The following is a 25,577-nucleotide window of genomic DNA, read 5'->3' on the forward strand; positions in this document are numbered from 1 at the left end:
TGATGAAATACACCCCCTGTCAGAAGTTGTAGGACAGATTCTACTTTATTTGAATGAGACAGTGTCCTAAAACTTTGGACAGGGGGTGTACATCAGTAGTTCTACGTGCATTTTACCAGTAAACACGTGGCTATCGTTCTGTAAAATCCTGATCGGTTTATTTTAGTTCACATCATCCAGAAGGTAACAGCTCATATTCACGGTGCAGGACACGGGTTGGATCACTCTCTATTTACTGTGCCTTTCTAAATACAGACGTCACTGCAGTGAGTGGCGCTCTCCCTTTCCCATAACCTTGGCTGCAGTCTGAACGAGGTGACTCGGTTCAGATTCTCGTCAAGGTGAAACGTTTAGGTGTCCACATACTTCTGCAGCTGACGTAATTGTCCAGCTTTGACAACCGACACACCGGGCTTTAAAGCCCTCCTGAACAGACCTGTCAATTTTCTATCATTCACAGTAAATAAACCGTAAAACTCAAAGCAGGTCAAAGAAAGACGGAAGAGCGGAAGCAATAATAACGGATGATTGGGAGGGAACGTTCAGATCTGGACTTAAATTAACCAACAGTCCGACAAGGAGGGATTTGGACTGGAAAGTGAAATTGCGTTACTTTAACACTCCGTCTGCCATCGCAAAACATCAGATTCATGTTGGAGGAACTGTGACTTCACGCATAGATTTTGGGATTGCCTGAATGAAAACAGAAATAAAAAGAAATCTGATCTACATTTTGACTCAACCTTGCATGTACCTGGGATGTTACCTGAAGATCTAACAGGCAGAGATAGTAGCTTCCTACTGAGGGTCCTGCTTTTGATAGCAAAGATCCCCATCAGTTGGTTGAAGCCCCCCCCAACATAATGCAATGGACAGACAGAGCAAAAAAAGGTTTTAATTATGGAAAAAAATTACAGCAAGCCTGCAACTGACACTAGAAGAATTTGAGAGAAGATGGAAACAGATAAGTGATACCAGAGCTCTAAATACCTCTTTTTATGTATTTATCTTATTTGCATGTTGCTTTTTGGTTGCTTACTTATCCGTGCCAGTGAATATTCAAGACTGCTGTTGGTATCTGTGTAAAATATGTGATCCTGACTTATTCTATGTATTTATGACAGAAGATAACACGATATGGACTGACACTGTGGCGATTTTTCTATGTCTTCATCTGTTTTACTTATGTAGAATAAATAAAAATTTTAAAAAATAAAGACTCAAAGTGGGTCATCTTCACTCAGCAGACAGAACCTTCATCTAACTGTGCAGCTGTGGACGGCCGGAGCAGAGTGGTCTCCTGAAAAGGACTGGCCTGCATCTTTTGATTCTCCTCTTCTTATCTGGGTTAGTGGGGGAGTCTGATTCGCCTGACTAGTGATTAGGATCCCTGAGGGCTTTCGCCGCCGTGCACTATTCATGACAGTCTCTGAGCTGCCTTCAGACGACAGAGTGCTGAAGCAGAACCTGGAGCCTCAGCAGGGTACTGAGTGACAGGTGGGAACAGAACGGTCCCAGGAAAAAAGGTCGCAAGTTTAAAAAAAGACCTGAACACCGGGGCAAATCATTCACTGACATGACTGGAAGAACTTACTGTGCCAAGATTTTACTGGTTTGAAAAGAACACTGGAAAAAACACCCTTCTCAAAAGAAAAAAAAAAATAAAAATTTCAAGGAACTTCTACCTTCAAATAAGTGAAAAAAATCTGCCAAAAGAACAAGTGAAAAATGGCTCGGTAAGATTTCTTGAAATAAGAGATGATATTGAGATCTTAAAATTAGCTGAGGAAACTTATTTTATACTTTACCAGGATTGTCACGTTTAGATGTCTTAATCTTCCTCTTGTTCTCATTTATGGCACCAAAAAATATTGCTTCGTTGTCTGAAAAAAACCCCAAAAACTCAGCAAAAAATTACCCAAATTTATTTTTTTTTAAAAAAGCAAAATCTTCAGGAAGAAAATTCCTTAAAAGTTTCCCTGAAAAGTTTTATTTTTTAAAAAAGAAAAATCCTCAAATTTCGCAATAAATAAAAATTCGAAAACAAAAAAAAATTGGAAACATTTTCAAAAAATTAATAAAAATCTTCCAAAAAAATCCTAACAGTATCTAAAGTGATTCCATATATATCAGTGAAACGTCTAATATTTTCTTTCAGAACATTCAGAAAAAAATCAACCAAAATCCAGCGAAATTCGCTGGATTTTGGTTGATTTATTTCTGAATGTTCTGAAAGAAACATTTTTTTAACATTTCTTTTTTTTTCATTAAAAAATGTTCAAAAAATTTCAAAAAAATTTGATAACAATTTTGAAATGTGGAATTTTTCTCTGTGAAATATATTTTTTTCCCCCCACATTTTTAAACTTTAAAACACATCGATTTCACCTGCAGGACGACACGAGGGTTAAAACAAGATCATTTCAAGATAGTTTGACTTAAGATATGTCAGATGTATCGTCTTAAAACAAGTCCCTCCATCTTGCCGAAATGTCACTTGTTTGTTTTCTTTATTGAATTTATCTTAAATCAAGTGGGATGAGGCATTTTGACTAAAAATAAGACAAACAGACTTGGTGAGATTGTGAGTTTTTGCAGTGAAGAAACCCTGAACACCAAATAAAAGGTTGCTATGACTTGTTGAAGGATTCTGGCATGTTGTGTAACACTTTTACTTCCACATAATTGACTTAATAGTAAGCTGTACGCTCTTATCAAACGATTTTAATCCAAGCTAATTCTACCATCGACACACCGAGTGTATTTCTGTCGAGTCCTTCACTGGTAGCTGCCTGTCTGAGTCACGGCATCACATTTTAGGCCAAAGGGGCAGCTGATCCACTTTTCTGGAAGTGTTGCTCTCCAGAGACATGTATGCAGGATAGAGTGGCTGCACTTCCAGTCAGGACCCACTCACACACACCCTCGCCTGAGGAATTTTCCTTTTCCAAAACAGTTGAAGTGTATGGAGTCACAGGAGTGCCACATTAAAATATAAATAAATAAATAAATGTGGAAATATAAAGAGAAATAAATAAATAAATAAGTAAATAAATGTGGAAATATAAAGAGAAATAAATAAATAAATAAAAGGAAAAAACAGAAAAGGTAAAAGCAAAGATGAAATTTTCCTTTTTATTTATTTATTTCTCTATATTTCCACATTTATTTATTTCTCTATATTTCCACATTTATTTATTAATTTCTCTTTATATTTCCACATTCATTTATTTATTTATTTCCCTTTATATTTCCACATTTATGTATTTATATATTTATTTATATTTTGATGTGGCACTCCTGTGACTCCATAGAAGTGGTCAGTAGATCTAAATATAGCACGGGCTGAGGAAAAGGAAGGCTTGATAGGCACAACGTCATGTGCAGTCAGTCAGAGGTGACTGCCTTTTTTGTGTTCACACTTTCTACTCAGGCCATTTAAAACTGGTTTTGGGAAGCTGTGATTGAGTAAAACTGACTTTAAACCAGATAGAGGAACACTGTTATACTTGTAGGTGAGCATTACAGCTGCTGCAACAGAAAACATTACTCATAGATGCGAACTCTGCCTCGCCCTGCTCCTTTCACCCGGTCAGGGTGCAGATCCAACTCATCAGGACGCCTTTTCAGACGGCAGACGTTTTTTGGGGGGGTTTTTTGAGAACAAACTCTGGGGTTCAAGTGCAGCCGGTAGTCAGCCTGTTGTAATTATCCATACTGTAAATAATTACCAGTATCTGTCTGCAGGTGCATCTACTAACTATAGAGTAATAAAATTCTAAATAATACGACACTGTTTCCACATTGCACTGAAAAAATGCCCCTCTCGAAACAAGAAAAAAACTTATTTCAAAATAAGTGGAAAAAATCTGCCAATAGAAAAAGTGAAAAATGGTTTGGTAAGATTCTTTAAGTGAGATCTGATATTTACAATATTAAGATCTTAAAATTAGCTGGGAAAACTTATGTTCGGCTATATTTTACCAGGATTGTCAAGCGTAGATATCTTAAAATAAGCCAGACATGCTTTAAAAATAGCAGTTTTTCACTCAAACACAGATTTTTGCTTTTATGTAACCTCCTAATTTGAGATGTATTAAACTTATTTTGAGTTTTCTTGTAAAATACAACTCAAAACAAGATAACTTCAAGATTATTTGATTTAACAAGATATCTAAGATGCGTTGTCTTAAAACAAGTCCCTCCGTGTTGCTGAAATGTCACCTGTTAAGTGAATTTATCTTAAATCAAGTGGGATGAGACATTTAGACTAAAAAAAGACAAACAGACATTGTAAGATTTTGACTTTTTGCAGTGTGTCAGTTTGATTCACCAGCAGATTATTAAATTACCATATTCATGATAAAGTTATGCTGGACTGATTTTATTTTTGCAGCCTCTCTTTTCTCTATTTGCAAACTATCCAGCTGTTTTTAAGCACTTTCTCCCACTTTTTATACGTGGAATTATGCCAGTTTACTCTGAATTGTACTGAACAGAATATTCAGAAGCAGCTTTTTTTTCCCTTCAAGTGGAAAACTGTTTCAATTCAGACATTGTACATTTTCGCAGGTTTTCGACTCGGACACATATTCAGGTGTGGTATTTTTCGGGTCATTAGTTTGACTCTTGGATTATTTGGCATCAAATGCAACCAAAGATTGAAAACAACAAACCTGCTCCTATTACTGATGTCATCAGAGAAACAACCAAATATACTAAACTGAGTGGAAAAGCAGCTGAACAAGCTCAGAAATGTGCTTCAGGGTTGCCATGGTGAACTCGGTCATAACTTCCAGATTTCCATTAGTGCTGGCTGTTACCTGATAGTGTGCGAGGGATGGTGAGCAGTGAGTCATGGACCAGAGGATCATCTGCAGAGTTTACTAGCAGCAGTGGCACATTTACCTGCAGAAGTGAGAATAAGAATCCACACATCAAACGTGTAGACAAACAGACCAAAGAGAGAAACGTGACATGAGACGGTGGGAGGTGCAGCTCTTACATTGTGAATATAATGCACACAACTCTCCTTCTCGTAGTACTCTTTGAGAGAGCTGTGGCCGTGGAATTTTCTGTTGAATAAAACAGTGTCATTTACAGTCAGAGATCCTCATTACTTACAAATTGATTAACACCAACCAAAGCAACACGCCAGTCCCTCCAGGAATTCGTGAGGTCGTGATCGCAAAAATTAACTCCGTGAATTCTGTCCAACCACAGCAGCTTCTCTGCAATTTTGTCCCGCCTCCTGTGAGTTCCGCCAATCACAGCAGTCCCCAGCGGAAACGTAGCGTACGTACATCAACGAGTTATATTATGGTTTGAAGATGCAGACATGTCCCATTCTAATGTCTCTCATCTATCAACAAAAGTTACTGCTAAAGACAGTGGAAAAACAATTCCCTGATGTTCTTCACCACAGCGCAGCTAAACTGTTTTACACTCGGGAAATATTTAGCTGGAATACAAACAAAAATCATCGACTGACAAACACTTTTCTACCACCAAACATATCAGGACAACGACAGACAAATCACTGTGACAGAAGCTGAAAGAATGAAGGGAAGTTAGATTCATTAATTAAAGCCGTGTGCGTGTGAACACGTGTGTGCCAGGATGTGAAACTAACTTTTTAAGCCACTGACATATGTCCAACATCAGGAAGATCAGATCCTTCCTGACCCACCAGGCCACACAACTTCTGGTTCAGGCTCTTGTGATGTCACGCATTGACTACTGCAACTCTCTTCTGGCAGGCCTCCCTGCATGTACAGTCAAACCTCTACAGATGATCCAGAATGCAGCAGCACGTCTGGTCTTCAACCAGCCCAAAAGAGCTCATGTGACTCCCCTGTTCATCTCCCTTCACTGGCTTCCAGTTGCAGCCAGAATCAAATGCAAAACTCTCCTCCTGGCTTACAAAACATTTACAAGAACGGCCCCAGCCTACCTGGATTCCCTGATCCAGGTCTACTCCCCTTCACGCCCACTTCGCTCTGCATGTGAGAGACGCCTGGTGCTTCCAGCCCAGCACGGCTCGATATCTCTAGCCAGACTCTTCTCCTCTGTTGTTCCCAAATGGTGGAACAAACTACCAAACTCTGTGCGTTCTGCTGAGTCCCTTTCTACTTTTAAGAGACAATTGAAGACTCAATTGTTCAGAGAACACCTAGGTGCTTAATCTGACTCCACCTTAGAATAAGTAAGAATAAGTCAGGTGGTCCTAAACCCAACACTTATTTAGCGCTGACTAAGTTTTAAAAAAAAGAAAAAAAAAGAAAGGGGGGCGGGGGTTGGCAATTCTTCTGCAACTTGATGGCAACACCTTTGACCAATCACACTTGAAGCACTTTTTGCACTTACTACAGGTTTTTCCTTATGTCTGAATTCTTGCTTGTGTTGTACGTCGCTTTGGACCAAAGCGTCTGCTAAATGAAACTGTAGAATTGTAGAATGTCCAAATAGGATTCATTCAATAGTAAATGATAATTTAGTGCCATAAATCTACCAACACTTCATGTTAAACCAGGATCCAGCTGCTGCTGATTTCCCACCGTGGTGTTCCAACTTTTGTGGAAATGGGTTGGAGCGTGACAAAAAAGAATTACCGTCAGTTAAAAAATGTTCTAAAAGCTGAAAAAAAGCAACTTTTTTTTTTAGCAATTGTCACTGTTGCAATAAATAAGCATAAACATTGCAACTTACATCACAATGTTTTTTAGAAACACTGCCGTGAGTTCAGGCATTTTAGGGCGCAACAATCTGGGAAAAAAAGCCTCAAAATCCTGGAGGGACTGACATGAAAGATGCATATAAGGAGTTGCAAAAGCACACATCTGCTGCCTGCTACATGAAAACACTGAGGGCTATAAACGTTTTTGTTCACCTACCTCATGATGCTGTCATCGATCTGCATCAGGGACGTCGCCGTGTACAGTCGACTTAACTCTGTATCGATCGTTTTAACTGAACTTCCCCCAAACAGACTGTGCCTGCAACACACATTAACATACATGTGAACACAAACACACACACAGGAGTACTTTTAAAACCAATTTTACTTTCACAAAGATGAGACAAGCATTATTCCATATCAGTGAAATTTACCCTTCATTAAGTACCAACTCTTTTACAACAGTCCAGGACTAAGGGCAGGATTGTGACACTTAAGGTCTTTGTTTTTGGTTCCATTTATTTCCAGTTATCATAGAACAGAATAGAAGTTAATGTCTCAGCCTGTTTAACCCACGCAGATCTGTGATGTGCCTCTGCAGTCCAACAAAAACGACCAAGAACAATGTCATAGTTTTAAGTTCAAACCACAGGTTGACCGCCGTCTTTTTTTATTTCATTTTTTTATTTAATCAGGAGAGATCCCGTTGAGATCAAGAACTTCTTTTTCAAGGGAATCCTTGCCAAGATAGGCAGCAGCAAGTATAAAGCATAATCAGAAAATTACACAGTTAAAACATAGTTAAAATACAAAAAAAATTAATTTACAAGTAAATTATAAAAAAAACAAGTGCATGTTGTGGGAGTGGCCTCACAAACTCGCAGTTTAGATTTAAAGGCACTCAATGAGATTAACTTGATGAATTTCCAGTCTTTCTGCAACATATTCCAGGCAGAAGGTGCCGAGGAAACAAAAGCCTTTTTACCCAGTTCAGTACGAACATACGGAGCTGAAAGCAACAGATGATCTTGTGAACGGAGCAAGTGAAGATTACAACTTTTCTGTACCATTAAAAAGCAAATGTTGGGACTTTTCAGGGTTAATACTAGGGCTGCAGCTAACGAAGCCTCGACTAATCGTCTGAGCACGATACGTCATCAAAAGCGGAAGTGAGCGCGCAACGCAACAGAAATCGCTGTCCGATCGGAGCACGGAACACGGACGGACATCTGCGCTGCATCGTGCATATATTATGTATGCACGATGCAGCGTGGACATTCGCGATCTATCGTAAACACAGATGTCGGCGTTTACTATACAGCTGTATCTAAACGCGGACATCTGCGCTGCATCGTGCATGTATTATATACGCACGATGCAGCGTGGACATCCACGATCTATCGTAAACACAGATGTCAGCGTTTACTATACAGCTGTATCTAAACGCGGACGTCTGCGCTGCATCATGCATACATAATGCACGATGCAGCGCCGATGTCTGTCCGTGTTCCGCGCTCCAGTCGGACGCGGATTTCTGTTGCATTGCGCGCTCACTTCCGCTTTTGATGACGTTTCGTGCTCAGACGATTAGTTGACACGTCATTAGTTGCAGCCCTAGTTAATACCAATTATTAACATTTACTTAGTGTTAGTTTTTTATTTATTTAGGACTTGTACCAGTCAGATAGTGCTGTGAGTCGGGCTGCAGACAGAGAGAAGAGGCTGCATGTGAGCCAAAGTTGTGCATTTTTGATCTGATAATCAAAACAAAACAGCTAAATACTGGGTCTGGGCCCATAATTAGCTGACCCCTACATCAAACACTGGAAATCAGAAACTGCAGGAAAACATTTTGCTCTGAAATCTGTGACAGGGCAGCCGTGGTACCTGTGTGAGAGGATGATTTTCTTCATGTTGTCCGCCATGAGAAAGTTGTAAAAGCGTCTGAACTGATCCCACTGCAGGAATGTTTCCTGGGCCCTGACAGATAAAGACAAACACACAGGAAGTCAGCTTTGTGCGGCCCGTCTGCATTCCAAACAACCCTCTGAATGTCCGGTGTAATCCTCTGGACAAAGAGTCACACTGGTGGAGGGCAGCGATCCTGTCAGGCATCAGTATGCAACTCACCGACAGACAGAATGCAGCAAAACAACAGCGACTGACATTCAACGAATTACCGACCATCAGGAAGAAAATCTACTTCTTCTTCCTTTTGGTGTTTCAATACAATCTGAGGTTGAATAAAACTGTAGGAATAATTTAAAGCCTCATCTCTCAAGGAGCACTGACAGGAGGATTTGGACAACGATTTGAAAGGAGAATTCATTAAGGGGAAGAAACTGCAAATCCAATTTCACAGAAGGCCGGTCTGTGCGACACACACCGTCCCCCTTCTGTCTGAATGCAAACTTCAACACGCTCAGCCTCCAGTCTGCCAAGAGATGCTGGCTGCTTTTAAAAGGCAGAAGGTGTGGCTCGGTCCAACATGAACACAGCGTACCAACGCCCACATGCACTGATGCTTCAAACACGATGGCATCATAATTTATTTGTTTTTCCTGCCTGTTTCATAAATGCGACTCTGTGTGCACGAATCAGCCACATTAGAGAATCAGAGCAGGAATCAGCACTGAAGTCAAGCTTTTATATGATTGTTATATCAAAACACTATAATCATTTAAGACTAATACATTAAATGAACAGCTTAGTGATTAAACCAGGGGTGTCCAACATGAGGCCCGTGGGCCAAAAGTGGTCCTCCAGAGGGTCCAACCCGACCATCAAAGTGTAAAAACTACAGAGAAGACATTAACTGCAGATTGTAAATTAGTAAAACTTTAAATTTACAATAATTTCTAGACCATGACAAGTTGTTTTGATCATAAAGTAAAATAATAGTTTGTTCTTTGGTCATATTGTGCCTCCTTTGTTGAATATTTTGTCTTGTTTTTGTTGTTTTGTTGTCATTTTCTCTCATGTTTTTGTCGTTTTGTGTTTACTTTTTGTCTCGCTTCTGTTTTTTGTCTTTGTCATTTTGTGTTTTGCTTTAGTCAGTGTTTTGTACCATTTTTTATTTGTGTTTTTGTGTCTTGCTTTTGTTGTTTGTCTATTTTTTGTTGTTTTGCGTCACTCTTGTCATTATTTTGTCATTTTTCTGTCTTGTTTCTGTCGTTTGTCCATGTTTTTGTCACTTTGTAACTTTTTGCCTCTTTTTCACTTTGTCTTGTGTCATTTTTCTAATTTTTTGTCATTTTGTGTCTCGTTTTTGTCATTTTGCAGCTGATATTTGTAATATTTTTTCCTGCTTTTGTTGTTTTTTTGGGCCTTTATTTGTCTGACTTCTGTTACTCTGATCATAACGTAAAATCCTACATCAATTAGTCCCAGATAGCTGTGACAAAATGTTTTGTTCCTTTGTAGAAACACTGATCTGGAAGCCGTAATGAGGCATATTGTTGCTGAAATTTGTTCATGGTGTTTTGTAAAAAGACGATTCCTTAAATGTGAACATTTTCAGAATGTACTTTTTTTGCACTAAAACAAAGGAAAAACTTGAGCTGTTGTTATTTATAGGTTACTATGCTGTGATTCTACTGGTCTGGTCCACTTTAGATCAAACTGGGCTGAATGTGGAACCTGAACTTGAGATGAGTTTGACACCTCTGGATTAAACATTTGAACAGAGGTGCTTCGTAGACCCGTGAATCAACACGTGATGACATTATGTAAGCTCTAATCATTTTGTGGCATTATGCTCAGCTTCATTATACATTTAGAAGTGTGTGTACATCAAGTGCCAGGGCTGTAAAGTGGCTTTGATAAAACCATGAATGTAATTAAGAGATCAGAGGACGGAAACCCACCTGAGAGCGCTGTAGCCCTGACAGACGCTCACACAACACAGCACTCGCTCCTGGTTCGTCCTGTTCTCGCCCAGGAACTTACAAACGATGTTTCCGCCCAGACTGAACCCAACCACGATCAGCTGGGTCTCAGGATACGCCCGCTTGATGTAGCCAACCATGGCCGCAAACTCCCACGTGCACCCTGTGAAGGAAGCGGTGTGGAGTTACCGATCAATACGCACAGCAACACTTCTGTAGGACGAAACGTTTTCGTTTCTGCTCAGCACTTCTGGCTGAAGGTGCCTTTAGTTCAGGGCATCAGATTTCTACCTCTGTGAGCTCTTTCCAAATAGCTCAGGGCTCATTGTCTATTTCTAGAAGCCTTATGTTCTTCCATAAGCTCAATTAGCTTTTAACTTGAAATATGTTCTACCAGGATGTACTCAAATGAAGGCATATTAGAAATACACTTCACCAAACCAGAATAAACCAGAATGCTTGGAAATAATACTTAACCTGTGCAGAATTTGTGAGGCTTTAACCACGTGAGAACACTTTACAAGACACCAGCAGGCTCATCAGAACAAATTAAATACTTTTTTCATTTTAAAAACTGGCTTGTAATTTCAAGGCAGACTTATTTTGAAAAGCTGACTGTGGCCTAGAACTAGATTTTAACTTTGATGTAATTTATCTAGGAAATTTTCCTTCTTCACTGAAAAAGCGTGAGACATATTTACTACAAATACTACTAAAATGGTTGAGTAAAGATATCTCAAAAGTTCCAGAATATATAGAAATAACTCAGGAAATACACATTATGGAACGACTGACTTGCGCTCTGAGACACGCAGGCCAAAAAGGTGAAAGGTACTGAGAAAACTGGAAATCTTATCGGAATATCATGTGATCACTAGGGCTGGACCCGAATATCCCGAATATAATATAATAAATTAGTGATCATTTTTGAACTTTATGAGAATGCAGGGCTAAATGTTTTGGAATGAGCAAACACCAAATGAACTTTAACCCATAAACACACGGAAGAATCAAGAAAAAAACCTGGAGGATCAACGTTTTATTCTGACAATCTTGGCTTGGCTTTTATGGAATTACACTGTGAAGGCCATCATTCTCTCTATATGTTATTCTGTTTTTTTGTCATTAGAAATAATAACAAATAACGTTTAAAAAACAATAAAAGGCGACTGTGGTGGAATATGAGTTGGAGGTCGCCTCCTCGGTCTTACCGTAGGTGAACATGCGTGGAGAGGTGAGCTCGATGTTGGGAAGCGCCCCCAGGTGGTTCAGCACGGCACAGCGGTAACCGTCCTTCTGCGCGTAATCCACGAAGGTCCGGATGTAGTGCTTCTCGCTATGGTTACCGATTCCGGGGCATATCACCATGGTGATGTCATCTAGTAAAACAGGCAGGCATTTGCCAATTAGAAATATGTCACTGCAAAAACTCAAAATCTTACCAAGTCTGTTTGTCTTATTTTTAGTCAAAATGTCTCGTCCCACTTGGTTTAAGATAAATTCACTTAAGTGACATTTCAGCAAAATGGAGGGACTTGTTTTAAGACAACGCATCTTAAAAAAAATATATTTTCACAGTGAAACTTCTGATGTTGTGGAAATTTTTTTGGTGGAAAAAAGAAATATTAAAAAAAATGTTTAAGAACATTCAGGGAAAAAAATCAACCAAAATCCAGCGAATTTCGCTGGATTTTGGTTGATTTTTTTTCTGAATGTTCTTAAAGGAAATATTAAAAGTTTTAGTGATATATATGGAATCACTTTAGATATTTTTAGGATTTTTTTTGGAATATTTTTATTCATTTTTAAAAAAATTTAAAAAAGCATTTATATATATATATATATATATATATCATTTTTATTTCTTGCCAAATTTAGGGCTTTTTTTTCTAAATAAAACTTGTAAGGGAAACTTTTAAGGAATTTTCTTCCTGAAGATTTTGCAGTTTTTTTGTTTTTTTTTAAATTTGGGGGATTTTTTACTGAATTTGTAGATTTTTTCCAGACAAGGAAACAGTATTTTTGGGTGCCATAAATGAGGACACCTTAGCTTGACAGTCCTGGTAAAATAGAGCTTAAAATAAGTTTTCCCAGCTAATTTTAAGATCTCAGTATTCTAAATATCATATATTATTTCAAGAAATCTTACCAAGACATTTTCACTTGTTCTATTGGCAGATTTTTTTTCACTTATTTCAAGATAAAAGTTCCTTGAAATTAGTTTTTTTCCCTTATTTTGAGAGGGGCATTTTTTCCGGTGTAAAGACACAAAGGAGACCATTTTGCTGTCCTGAGCAGCAGATCACTGCGATAAAAGGAGCGAGGCACAACAGCCGATCCAAAATAAAGGATTAGGCTGTCTGTCAAGTATAGCTTCAGCCAAAGTGAATTAAAATAGTGAGGCTACTTTTTTGGGCCCCAGATGTCATGTGAGGCTTAAGCTTTCTGACAGAACCATTACATCAAAGTTAAGGTGGAAAGGTCAGGGTTCAGCTGAGGCCTCAAAAGAAAGGAATCCATCTCTAAAACGGTTCCCTTCGCAATTACATTCCACATGATACGTCTGATTTAAGGATCAGTAAGTCAAGGCGGGGTCAGTTCTGTTAGCTGACCTGAAAAAGTAATCCCAGTCTGACATGATACTACCAACAAAATTACATAATTCTATCTACCAAATAGCTCAAATCAAGCTTTTTTCAATGCTGTTTTATACAATTCAAAAGTCCTATATAAAGTCTTTCTGGCACCAGAGTTGGTCCCTGAAGGATTTACATCTTGTGGATCTCTCTATTCATTCCTGGAACTCGAATCGGAACAAGCAAGAAGTCTACTGGGAACAAAAAAATAGGAGAAACTTCAGGAAGTTCGGCAGAGGAGTGATTCCTCGTCCACTCAGTAGGGGTTTCATCAAAAGACCAGACAGAAGCAGCAGCATTAGAATCACAGTATTCAACTGAAAACAACAAAATAGAAGAAATGTTTGGTCTGACAGTAAAGCTCCGATGAGCTACAGTAGAAAAAAAAGTAAGTGAACCCTTTGGAACCGCACATAAATTACTGTAATGTTGTTGTCCATATTGAACATTCAGATACTTACAGTGTAGGTTAGAGCTAAAGACTTCACCAAAAGCTACTTGGAGTCTACAGTTAAAACACCCGGACCTGCACATTCAGTCCCTAAAAAAGTGGATTTAAAAGAAGTGGTGGTGTGTTGAACACTGTGTTCTTTGCTTTTTTTAAATGCAGAAGCGTGTTTATGCACAGCAGCGCATTGAGTAACAACTCCGACACAAACACCAAATAAAAGAAAACACACTTCAAAGCCTGCTGCAACCCGTTCTGAGGAAACATATTGTACAATGTGGAAAGTTTGCCAAACGGTGCGCACTGTTTTCAGACTGAACAAGCTGCTGGACTCAAATCAATGAAACACGACGGGAAGTGTGGGTTGGCCCACATTACAGACGCTATGAGAGAAGAAGCAGCGTTCTACAAATGTGGCTCTTAGATTGTGATTGTTGATAGGTGTGACTTGGATCAGATCACATTAAAGCAGAAAACCAGGGAATTCTAAAGGTTTGTGTGCTGGGTGACAAAAAGCAGACGCTGATTCAATGAATCACCTCCTGTTCGATGGTCCCCCAGCGGCTCAAACAGGTCGAAGGTTGCCGTCGCTCCGTCCTGCATGGGTAAATACTTCCTGATTCCGGTGGGGTGAGGTGAACTCACTCGCCCCAGTTTGCCGTACAACGCCGTCTGGAGGTGACCGCTCTTACCCCACAGTAAGGGAGGAATGTACCTGGAAAACACACAATCGAGCTGTGCTGTTAAATTTGATCTGGAAATATGAGAAACAACCTTTTATAAAAGCACACAGCCGATGCCCAGAAATGACATTAACACAAAGCTATCCCCAACACACACATTTGCATCGCCGGTGTATGACACAGACATGAACTTTCTCGCTCATAGTTTGCATACAAAGTCACATTTCTATCGCTGCCAACGTTCCTCAGCGTTTCATTCCCATCTGTTGCCGTGCTCTGCATGCACTCTTGAATTCCAGTGACACCTCTGTAGGAGTGAACTGTAGGAGTCAAGTCTTTGGATTATGTGATATTCCTCTGAAGCATTGCGCCGTTTGTTGTGTATTATCATAAATACCCATCTTATTTCCACAATGAGAGCACAACAATGAGAGGAAAACCTTTTAGGATGCTGTTTTTTTTTTTTTTTTTGCCTTGTAAAGCAAAGCCTCATCTATTGAGTATTATAATCATGGATGATAGAAGGAGCGACAGGGCCAAACTTGCTTTTCTCACCATTTGTAGCCACTAAAACCTGACACTGTAATTAATCGGTTTAAGGTGACCAAGGAGGAATTCAGCAGCATTTTACATATTCAGTCACAGATAAACAAGACTCCGTTTGCAAACAAAGCCTTCCAACAGATCGACCGATTCAGTGTTTGGAAACAACACATTAGCAAATATTTAAACGTCTCCGTCTCTCTCTTCTTCAGTTACATAACACTCCATCGGGAACTTTTCTCGTCAGAATTGCTGACAGTGAAGTGAGGAACGGACCATCTGAGGCGAAACAAGATCAGCTTAACCGTAAACTGAAGCACAGCTGCCACGTGGACGTCGGTTGTGTTAACAGTACACAGACCAAAGCACCGAGGGTTCAGTTACTGCAGACCTTTAACCTCGTTGTTTTTCATCCGTTATCGAGGCTCCGACACTCACTGCACCTAATGAGTACACTATTACATAACAGAACTGAAGAAAAAAAGCAGACAACTTCCATTTGATAAAGTGTAATCACCAAGAGCGAGCGCTGTAACTGTAAAAGCTTAACCACACTCTTCTAGAAGGGCCTAATCTATGACTACAGGGAAGAGGATAGCCTCATTGTTGAAACGTGGATAAGACAGATTAGCTGAGATCTACAATGAGAGGCAACAGACAACTTGTTTGAAAAATCCTCAATAGGCCCAATTCCTTTTCTTAAAATCTAAGATACATGTAGAAATACTGACAATATTCAAAGGCATTTTAATTTCAGTATAGAAATACTATCGACTAGAACAAATCTTAAACTTTGCACCCGTTGCGCTTCAGTTGCGCTTCAGTGTTCCGCCCGCGGTACACTTTGAGATCTGCATAAGCAATTTGCTAAATGTCTGAAACTGCAAACGCCATTATACAAACACTATACGCCGATGGAAAGCTTAGATTCTCATGAATCCGCCGGTATAAACCACTTTCAGATGTGATTACCACAGCGGGTAATATAAACACATTTGTCCGACAAACAACGAATATCCATCCATCCGTTCTCTATTCACGGCTTTAATGTACACAGCGCGACTCACATTTCCGGGTTCATTATTACACACAGATGAAAATATTCCACAAAAACGGCCATAATCCAACCTTGGACATCCAGACGAAACAAGCCAGTAAACTATTTTGTCCAAAACATGTCTTGAAGTCGGTATATAATCCACGAATAGGTTGTTTTCAAGGAAATGCACCTCGCGATGCGCGTCCAATATGCCCTGTATTTCTCGTCATATTTTTATTTACAAATAGAATATTAGCGATTTGATTTTTTGTGCTGAAAATGGCTGGAATTGACTGCAGCTTAAAGGGTTAAAACCTGTTGTTTCCCATATTAAAGATCTTTGAAACGACAGGAGGTTCCAATGTCGCTTTGAATGTGGGCGATGAAACCTTTGGTTTACAGAGTCGACATTTCAGAGAGCGGTAAATGTCACCTTTGCAGGCGGCGTGTGCGCTATTGTCCTTCGCAGCTATTAGGTAACAGAAAAGGGGAAACAGATGCCGAAGGGCGGTTTGATGAAGATCTGAAGTCCACATCAAAGCCCAGAAGTCGAGTTCAGCTTTCTCTCCTTGTCTGATACTTGGTAAAAGAAAAAAAACTAAAAAGAGACTGACCGGATTGGCGTCACAATTTGTTAAGAAAGTGCTGCAGAGAAAAAAACACGAGGACAACCTGGTGACTTATCATTTATGATAACTGCCTCAAGATGGAGTCAAATTCACCCAACAATACTTGTTATTTTCATTTATTTTTTACTTTGAACTTTCTCTCTTGTTATTGGAACACTAAAGTTTCACATGTTGGGTTTTGGTTTGTCGTATATTTCTAACTTTATTGCTGCTTCATCATCAAGGACCAAAATTAAAACATTGTAAAATCTTTAACAATCACCTTAGGCCTTTCTGACTCTGACTTTTTTTTTTTTTTTTTATCAACTTAAACTAATATTAGCAAAACAAATTCCCACAGATAAAAGAAAAGTACTGAAGTTATGTGTTTACTATTGTCCTGCACCCCGGTGTGCATGTTCCCAAACTGTTGCCTCTGTCAGCTTCACAGCGCCCCTCCATGCTTTCCACTGTGTAATTGATCCATTATGCAACAACTCAGGGTGTCATTATGAGTTGCAAACGTGACTCCTCGGCAGCAGAGACGAAGTCGGCAGCCACGTTACCGATGCAGACAGGGCGCTAAAAATTCCCCGTTAAACTACACGTCGGTGCATACGTGTCCGTGTGCCGAGCAGAGTCCGTCTTTTCAGGATGAAATCATAACAAACCAGACATAAATGTAAACGTGAGCGTGGCCGTATGATTCACTGACCCTGCAGCTGAAAGGCAAAGGGCTCAGTAACAATCGGTTATATAAGCAGACACTTGTGATGAACGCTGAGGGAGAACCGCCCTACAGAGCTGAACGTTCCCATCGAGAACGGCGACAACAACAGGACAGGGACAGATATGAGAAAAAAAAACTGTTAAACTGACCCCGTGGAACAGGAGGGACAGCTTTTAGAGCACTGCTGCTAACATGGTTTGCATCAGTTATAATGATCTCAGACGAAAAATTAAATTATAGCAGACAGCAGTCGTGTTTGCAGCCACTAAACTGAGATGAAATTAATGTGTTGTTTGTATTTTTTTCTTAAACTTCCCTCGGGATTAATAAAGTATCTATCTCTATCTATTTATGTGGCGCTGCTGTTAAGTATACAGATTTGTTGAAGCTCTTCAAAGACGAATTCAGGGGCAGTTCAGGTCACGGGGTTGGATAAAAGAGCCTCTGTTTGCAAACATAACCTTTCAGCAGTGCCTGGAAATGGCACATTAGAAAATGTTTAGCCATTTCTTGCCCACCCTTCTTCAGTTACATAACACTGCATCTGGATTTTATCTGCTTAGATTTACTGACAGTGAAGTGACGAATGAGCTGCTAACCTAGTTTAACCTGCCCTCTTCACACGACCACTGGTTTGTATCAGTTATGATAAACTCAGATGGGAGAGTCAGATTATAGCAGACATAAAGTCATAAATGCAAACCCCCTTTCCCTGCAATGAAGGAGTCAATATGCACAATGCAAGTGAGACAAACCTTAAATAACTGATTGGAAATAATATACTTTTTCATGATTTTCTAACTGTTTAAGTAAAAATAAGAATATATCTTTAAAAAAAAAAAGAGTATATCACAGAGATTCATTGAGGCTAAATTGAGTTTGCAGCAGAATTCCTGCAGCAATAATGTCTAAATTAAACACGCAGCAGAGAAAATGCAGAGCTGCACAACAGTGTTCTGTTAATTAGCATGCGGCAAGACGTCTCTTCCACATGTTGTTAACTTCGTATTATCGGAAAATCCCGGCTCTCATCTGACTCCTGGTTTTCCCCACAACACTAGTTAGAAGTTCAGTTTAGAAGAGTCAAATTATAGCAGACATCCCCGGTGGGGGAGACCAGCATCGCCATAAATGCAAATCCCCTTTCCCTGCGATGAATGAGTCAATATTCATAATGCAAGTGTGACGAACCCAGTCTACCTTTAGGGATAAGACCAACAAAATAAAATATACTCACACGCAAAAGAAACGCAAGTTTCTTTTACCCGATGAAAAATTAAATTTGGTTTCCCAAAACAAAAATGCATTTGGTACTTTGTGGTGCATGGTGTGTTCTTAACATTTTCTGTTGTGTTTTGTAAGGTTGGTGTGAAAACGGAAAACGAATCGTCGCAATACACCAATGCATTGATGATGTGGACATGATTCACACTTTGCACGTGCAATTGAATATGCATGATTTATCATAGGCATTTCACTTGCTGTTTAACTATGCCACACTTAAACCAAATTGAGAGGAACCAAGCCATCGGACGTCTGCAAGCTGGAGAGTCTGTCCGAGACATTGCCCGTCACTTTAATGTCAACATCACCACCATTTATCGCCTCCAGCGTCGATACAACACCACACAGAGCACCGATGACCTTCCCCGAAGCGGACAGATTCTGCAGCTTGCAGACGTCCGATGGCTTGGTTCCTCTCAATTTGGTTTAAGCGTGGCATAGTTAAACAGCAAGGGAAATGCCTATGATCTTGAATGAAATTTATACCCACTGAAGGTGTCGATAAATCGTGCATATTCAATTGCACGTGCAAAGTGTGAATCATGTCCACATCATCAATGCATTGGTGTATTGCGACGATTCGTTTTCTGTTTTCACACCAACCTTACAAAAGGTACTTGCGTTTCTTTTGCGTGTGCGTATAAAAAAAGCAGCCTAGTGTTTAATTCATGCCACAGCTGATGACCTTCCCGGTACTGACATGTGGCACAGTCAGGAACACTGATGACAGATGGGACACCGCCAGACAAACTGCTACCTTCACTGCAGCTCAGAGGGATGAGCAGCAGCAGCATTATTACCGTGGAAAAGTGACATAGCTGCAACTCACTCTTTGGTCAGCTGAGGACACGACTTGAGGAGGAAGCGGTTCAGAGGTGTGTCCTGGTATGTGAGGTCGGGGGGTGCGGTGGGGCTCTTGAGGTTCAGGCAGCGGACGATGACGTAGAGCACCGTGGCCACCGCCGCCAGCTTCATGCCGTCAAACATGGCCGGCAGCTCCGGGGAGATGGTGTGCACGTCTGAGTCGTGGGCACTCATGATTATTCTGAGAAACACAAACACATAATTAGCATTTTACTCAGTGTAACGCACAGCGGTGTACTCAGTCGTGTTATTTAAACATCGATTCATAAAAAGCACCCGTGACTTGTAGAAAATGCTAAAATGATTGAGTTCTTGGTAAGCTGGGATTAAGTCAGAGATGAGATGAAGCAGAGAAATATCTGATGATGTCTGACTGACCTAAATATTTGTCTCGGAGCCTTGTAGCAACAGATCTGTGGGAATACAGAGCGAGAGCAACTCAGTCAGATAGAGCCCAGAGAGTTATTTAACACACTCACCTTAATTATATTACAGCTTAAACAGCGCTAGCAGGAAGCCGTGCACATAGAGGATAAAGACGCTGACAGTAGGGCTGCAGCTACCGATTATTTTAGTAATCAGGTATTCTATCTAGGGCTGGACCCGAATATCCCGAATATCCGAATATTCGTTCACTACGGCGGTATCCGGATATTAATTTTGGTATCCGAATATTCGCTTCGCCCCCCGGGTTGCTGCCAACTCTGACGTCACGCTTCACTTCGTTGCATAAACACAAGACAAGATGCTGAAGACCTCCGCTGTTTGGGAATTCTTCAGTTTAACTGAAGACAAAACGAAGGAAAAATTTGGACCAGGGAGACCAGATGAAAGGATCCGAATATTCAGGCTGTCTCCGTCACAAGCCGCCGCCACCGCCAAGGTCGTTATGGGGCAGAGTGAATATTCGGATATTCGTCTTTAATAGAGCCCGAATATTCAGAGGCCAGAAACCACTATTTGGGTCAGCCCTAATTCTGTCGATTAATTGATTAATCAGATTCAGTGCTTGGCATTACAGCATCAAAACTGGAAGTGAGCACGATGTGAAACAGAAACAACCGTCCTGGCGTAACACAGGTGGACATCTGCCGTGCATGGTACATATATAGTATAGTACAGGGATGTAGTACATATATAGTATAGTACAGGGATGTAGTACATATATAGTACAGTATGAGGGTATGTAACTAAAACTCAAAGCCATGGGAACCCCACATGTATTAAGTTGTTGATGCAGAAATCGCATAAACATGTTTTTATGTTTGGTCCGTTTAAACTGCTGCTACTGCAGCTGATAGAACACAAATAAGAAAACTGATCAGTTTATTAGTATTCATTATTACAGAGAATATTCCATCAGTAACTTCAGTTTCACTTTGATTTGGTTCAAATTAAAGTGATTTCCTTCATTATGAAACACTGTCAGACTTACATGCACTTCAATACAATAGCATGTTTGAATATATGAAGTTTGATAGTTTTATTGTGCAGCTGTCCGTTATCAATAATCAGCTGCACTGATCCTTAAAGTAAATACATTAACGCACGTTTAACAGTTTTCTACCAACATTCCTGTCGTATATAATTTCCAGTCGCAGCTTTTTACTATCAAAAACTTTTGCTACTAAAACAACCTGTTCACAATCGGTTCATTTTGGGTGGAAAACGAGTCAAATGATGGCAAAACGTTCCTGTTTGTGTGGACAATTTAAAGCAGAAAGTCTGAGTTAACAAATAAAGTTGAAAACCTCCTTCATACCTGTTAACTCTAAGGTTTTTGTTTTTGTCGAGCCGCCTCACACAAAGAAAGCCTGACAACGTCAAACCGCCTTCATAGTTCAGTCCTCTGATCTGTTAAACGCTGTTAACACTAGAAAAGCTGCGCCGGTTAAAGCAGAAGTGGCCCATCAAATTTAAAATCCCCTTATAGTTTATTGATTATAGATCTGGGTCCGTATAGGATGAAGTCTGGGTCTGGGGTCTAGTATCTCGTGAATTAAACGAAGCCTCGATTAGAGAATTTTGCCTCGAGAAATTTTGTAAACAAATGACTCCAGGAATCCTAGCTGACGTCACTTTAAATACATCATTACATACAGCAGATTCACACTGATGTCTCTTGACTGAATCAACATCCCTTAAAATGCATCAACACATTTATACTTTCACACAAAAGTTACACAAACGCTCCAAGCATTAACAGTCATCTAAGATAAGAAGATAAAAAGAGGAACTGTAAAGAGCACAGAGAGGCCACAGTGCAGGTTGTTTCCATAAAAAAGGGAAGTTCCGTGAAATGATTTCCCAAAAATAGAAGACGGTGTTTGTGTTGATATGACCAAACAGAAACAGAAACATTTCCACAGAAGGTAAATCCATACTTTGGTACAGATGATAACACATGGTGAAGCTGAAAAACAATCTCCGATGTTTACTTACATTTTATGTTCGAGGAACCTCCGATAACAACTTGTTCCAAAAGTCTAAAAGTTTGCTGAGGGGAAGTCACAGTGACGTGGTCAAACCTGAGAAACACAACAAGCAAACAAACAGAATCCACTGAAGCCTTGAGGATAATAACAGACAATTTGTTTGTCTATTTTAGTTCAGCAGTTTCAGAAGTCACATGTCTACTTGACAGAACCTAAGATCCTTAAGATGCCTGTTTGTTCTTCTTAATCCAGAATAAACTAGAACATTGACTGGAAGATGAAAGATGCACACCTGTTTGCACTACATTTATTCCTAAAATAAGATTTATATATGTCTTAAGATTATTAAAATGCTACACTGATTTACAAATGTACACATAAAACGAGAAACCACTGCTGATATTTTATTCCAAAGTCTGTGTGTAATGTCTAAATGGATAAAAGAGGATGAGCGTTTTCTAGGAAAAGAAAGTTCCTTTATCAGAGTTCCCATTTCCTGTTATGGAACCTTTTGCTTGCCCTTAAGATCTGGAGAGTTTGCCCATTAGTGGCAGAGATAGTTCCTTTAGTAATCCAATTCATTTTAGGAAGAAACAGCTAATAACAATCCTGGAAGGACAGATAGTGTTTCTCTGTTGCTGTAGGTCAGATAGGTGGAAGGATCATTAACATGTTATGTCATTATCTAACCAAGGTCCTTCTACTGGTCTGGAAGTTATTTTACTGTTCATCCATATCAAAGAGAAATGTGCCTTTTGACACGTTAAGCAAATCTCTGCCTCGTCGTTTGTCTGACAAAACTGTCTCCCACTTCATCATTTGGAGCTCTGTCCTTCACCCCATCTCAGTCCAAGATATAACTTATCAATACCCCGTTATCAAGTAAAAAAAACTATACAAAGCTTGACATTCATGATAAGTTACCTGCTGTAGCGACTTCAGTGAATAAAATGATTCAGTGACTGTTAGTCTGACGAGCTAAGCAAAAGAATCCACAGAGATGTCCAAAGAATATATTTAACCTTTCATTAAAGAAAAAAAGATAATCCACTCACGATAACGTGCACAAAGTCATAAAGTAAGCAACAAAAAATACAGCGACCCGGCTCACCCCCTCTCAAACAATCAATAAAGTCAAGAAAGGTGAACAGGTGAATATATTCGCTTAATCATCCCTGCCCATACACATGTGGCTCGCTATCCCTCCATTCAACATGACCACAACATAATATCACAGCCAAACAAACACAAACAACACCTAATATGGCTCTTAACTTTACAATAAAAATGAGTTTGACACCTCTGAGTTAGATCTTTTAGTTTTTAGTGCCACCTTCAGACAGCTTTATTCAGTCATGTTTAATGTGTTTTTAACAGGAGCTGGTATTATTTATTTTCTTAGCAACATGCTCCTGTTCCTATGAAGCAATAACCACCCTATGTTCCTATGAAGCCTGATAACGTTTGCTCTGTGCATTCAGCAGCGTTGTGTCACTAAAGAGAGGAAGTTCTGACACTGCTCTCAGAAAAATTTCAATTTATCATCAACAGAGCCTCACAGGAATGGGTTTCTATAAGCATTACATGTTTATTTGATTGACATACTATTAGCATACAGAGTGTACAGCGCCAAGCGAATTTTCAACTCCAGTCCTTGGTTGGACTTTTCAGTAAAAGCAGACAAAGAGGACCAACAACACCGATTAAAAACAGCTCAGACAACATTATAAGCTACATTCCACACCCATAACGACAATCCACAGTCAGTTGGACCTTATAGATGTTACAGGTGTGTACATTCTGGTTTTTCTTTCAGCCAGTACTTAGCTTTTGCTGTACAGGTTTTTAAATTACTAACACATTAATAAATTCCAGATGTGTCCAGATGTATTTCAGCGGAAAGATATTTTGCATTTGTTGTTGTTGGAGCTTCTGAACTGCTGACGTCCTGTCTTTGGATGAATTTATTGAGGCAGTTAATGGTTAATTTGATGAAACAAAGATTGATGAAGCTTTCAAAACTCAGTAAATTGTTTCAAAATAAAAATAAGACAGTAATGCCACTGATTTTTTTTATATCCATAATTTTAAAATGAACTTATGTGTTTTATTGTATATGGTTGTGCCCAAACTTTCAGAAAGTATTGAAGATATAGGAGAAGATCATCATTTCTGAATAACTTAAAGCAGTTCAGTTTAATTTTTTTAACTGTTTTTGTAATCTTCTTTACATGGAGGGTCTAATACAACCCCAAGATACTTGAATTCTGTCACTGAACTGATTTCTTGGCTTGTACATCAACTGAAATATGTTGTTGGTTTGATTTTCTAATTGAGAAACACATAGACACCGTTTACAAAACTCAGAATCTGGTGCCAGACTTATCCCCATTAGCTCCATTAAATAACACCACTAATACTCGTGTCATTAGAGTGAATGTGACAGCGGTGTGGAGCTAAAAGACGGACAGAAGAAGTGTTTCCTCCGGGTTAAGGCGCACTGTGTCCGGTAATAAAACGGCTCAATTTGACTCCGGAACAGCTGCTAATATTAGCTCTTCTTCTTTGTCACGATTCACAACAAGCTGGAGGAGCTTTACAGACAAAAAGGGGTCCAATTTGCACCAAACTCGCGCCACATTTTTAATAAATAGGATGCTAACCGACGGGCGCATCCCCTGTTGTGTTTATCCGGAGCAGGCCAGCAGCATCTTCACTGGCCCTGGTACAGAAAATAACACTTTACTGTCCTCCCACCCTGAATATTTTAGCGCAGCAGCTCCGCATTATTACCAAATTAACCTTCCAAATCTGTATTCCTTCCTAACCGCAGTTGTACATCCGCTTACTCTTAAAAACCCGACTGTTTGGGCGTCATCAGCGGTCCTAATTTCGACCGTTAATTATCGATTTCACGGAGCAGCATCGCACCGGACAGGCGGCTGCATCGTCTTCGGTGTTATTTACTCACCTCAGCGGGGTAAATATGAATCACCTCCTGTCTCCTTTACAAGCGACGACGGCCGTGTTCGTGTTCGCGGCTTGTCATTTGTGTGTTTAATGCGTCTTCAGAGCATGGCAGCCCGATGTGTCGCACACCCTCCGCTCTGTTTCCCAGCCGACGCTAGCCGCACTAGCTCGAGTTAGCAACTGGCGACTCACTTCCTAGAAGAATCGCTCATTTGCATACTCGCTTTCTGATTGGTTAAAACATCCAATGACGTCCGCCAGTTTCCACTCCCTCTTCAGATTCGTGTTATTACTTCTTTTTTTTCTCCACATTTTTTCTGTATTTCTTTGTTATTATCTGTCTAACATGTTTTGACGAACATATCGCGGCTAACTAAAATCGCTATTTAAAATTTGTAGACTATTTCCTTCGGAGATTTTGATGAGTGACACACAAAGGACGACATACTGCCTGAACGTGAGAAGAACGTGAGCTTAACCTGTTACACAACACTTCAGCCACGTATTTCTGTACATCATAAAAGCAGCAGATATTTTTTTTATTATTTAGTGGATTCGACATGCTTTTTGGTTATGATCAGATTAAACAACTCCCTTTGTCATTCAGCACTATAGGACATGCGTATAAGCTACCATAAGGTATGGGAAATGTGCATTTGCAAGAGTTTGCTACTTACCTATACCGTGCTTAATTATATATTTTACGCGTGTTTGAGATGAGAAATGAGTTTAATAACGAACGAGTAGCCAGCGGCGGAGTCCTATTGGGAGCAG

General features: G+C 39.8%; 1 protein-coding gene across 3 annotated transcripts in view; it reads right to left on the reverse strand.

Annotated features, from left to right (window-relative positions):
* The window catches only part of LOC110957254 (monoacylglycerol lipase ABHD2), a 31,870-nt gene extending 6,876 nt beyond the window's left edge, over positions 1-24,994 (reverse strand). The window contains exons 1-11 of one of the 3 annotated variants that reach the window (XM_051937354.1): positions 24,805-24,994; positions 21,841-21,926; positions 19,777-19,811; positions 19,364-19,579; positions 14,187-14,362; positions 11,775-11,942; positions 10,543-10,726; positions 8,564-8,656; positions 6,894-6,995; positions 5,006-5,075; positions 4,824-4,908 (exon numbers count right to left, since the gene is read on the reverse strand). In XM_051937354.1, the coding sequence (XP_051793314.1) occupies positions 4,824-4,908; positions 5,006-5,075; positions 6,894-6,995; positions 8,564-8,656; positions 10,543-10,726; positions 11,775-11,942; positions 14,187-14,362; positions 19,364-19,572 (1,087 nt within the window). In that variant the 5' untranslated portion in view covers positions 19,573-19,579; positions 19,777-19,811; positions 21,841-21,926; positions 24,805-24,994. The remainder of the gene's footprint in view (positions 1-4,823; positions 4,909-5,005; positions 5,076-6,893; positions 6,996-8,563; positions 8,657-10,542; positions 10,727-11,774; positions 11,943-14,186; positions 14,363-19,363; positions 19,580-19,776; positions 19,812-21,840; positions 21,927-24,804) is intronic. The other 2 variants (XM_051937357.1, XM_051937361.1) reach the window with 2 other exon arrangements.
* Positions 24,995-25,577: the final 583 nt, after the last annotated feature.

The sequence above is a fragment of the Acanthochromis polyacanthus genome, chromosome 2, assembly GCF_021347895.1.
Source record: "Acanthochromis polyacanthus isolate Apoly-LR-REF ecotype Palm Island chromosome 2, KAUST_Apoly_ChrSc, whole genome shotgun sequence".
Classification (NCBI taxonomy): Eukaryota; Metazoa; Chordata; class Actinopteri; family Pomacentridae; genus Acanthochromis; species Acanthochromis polyacanthus.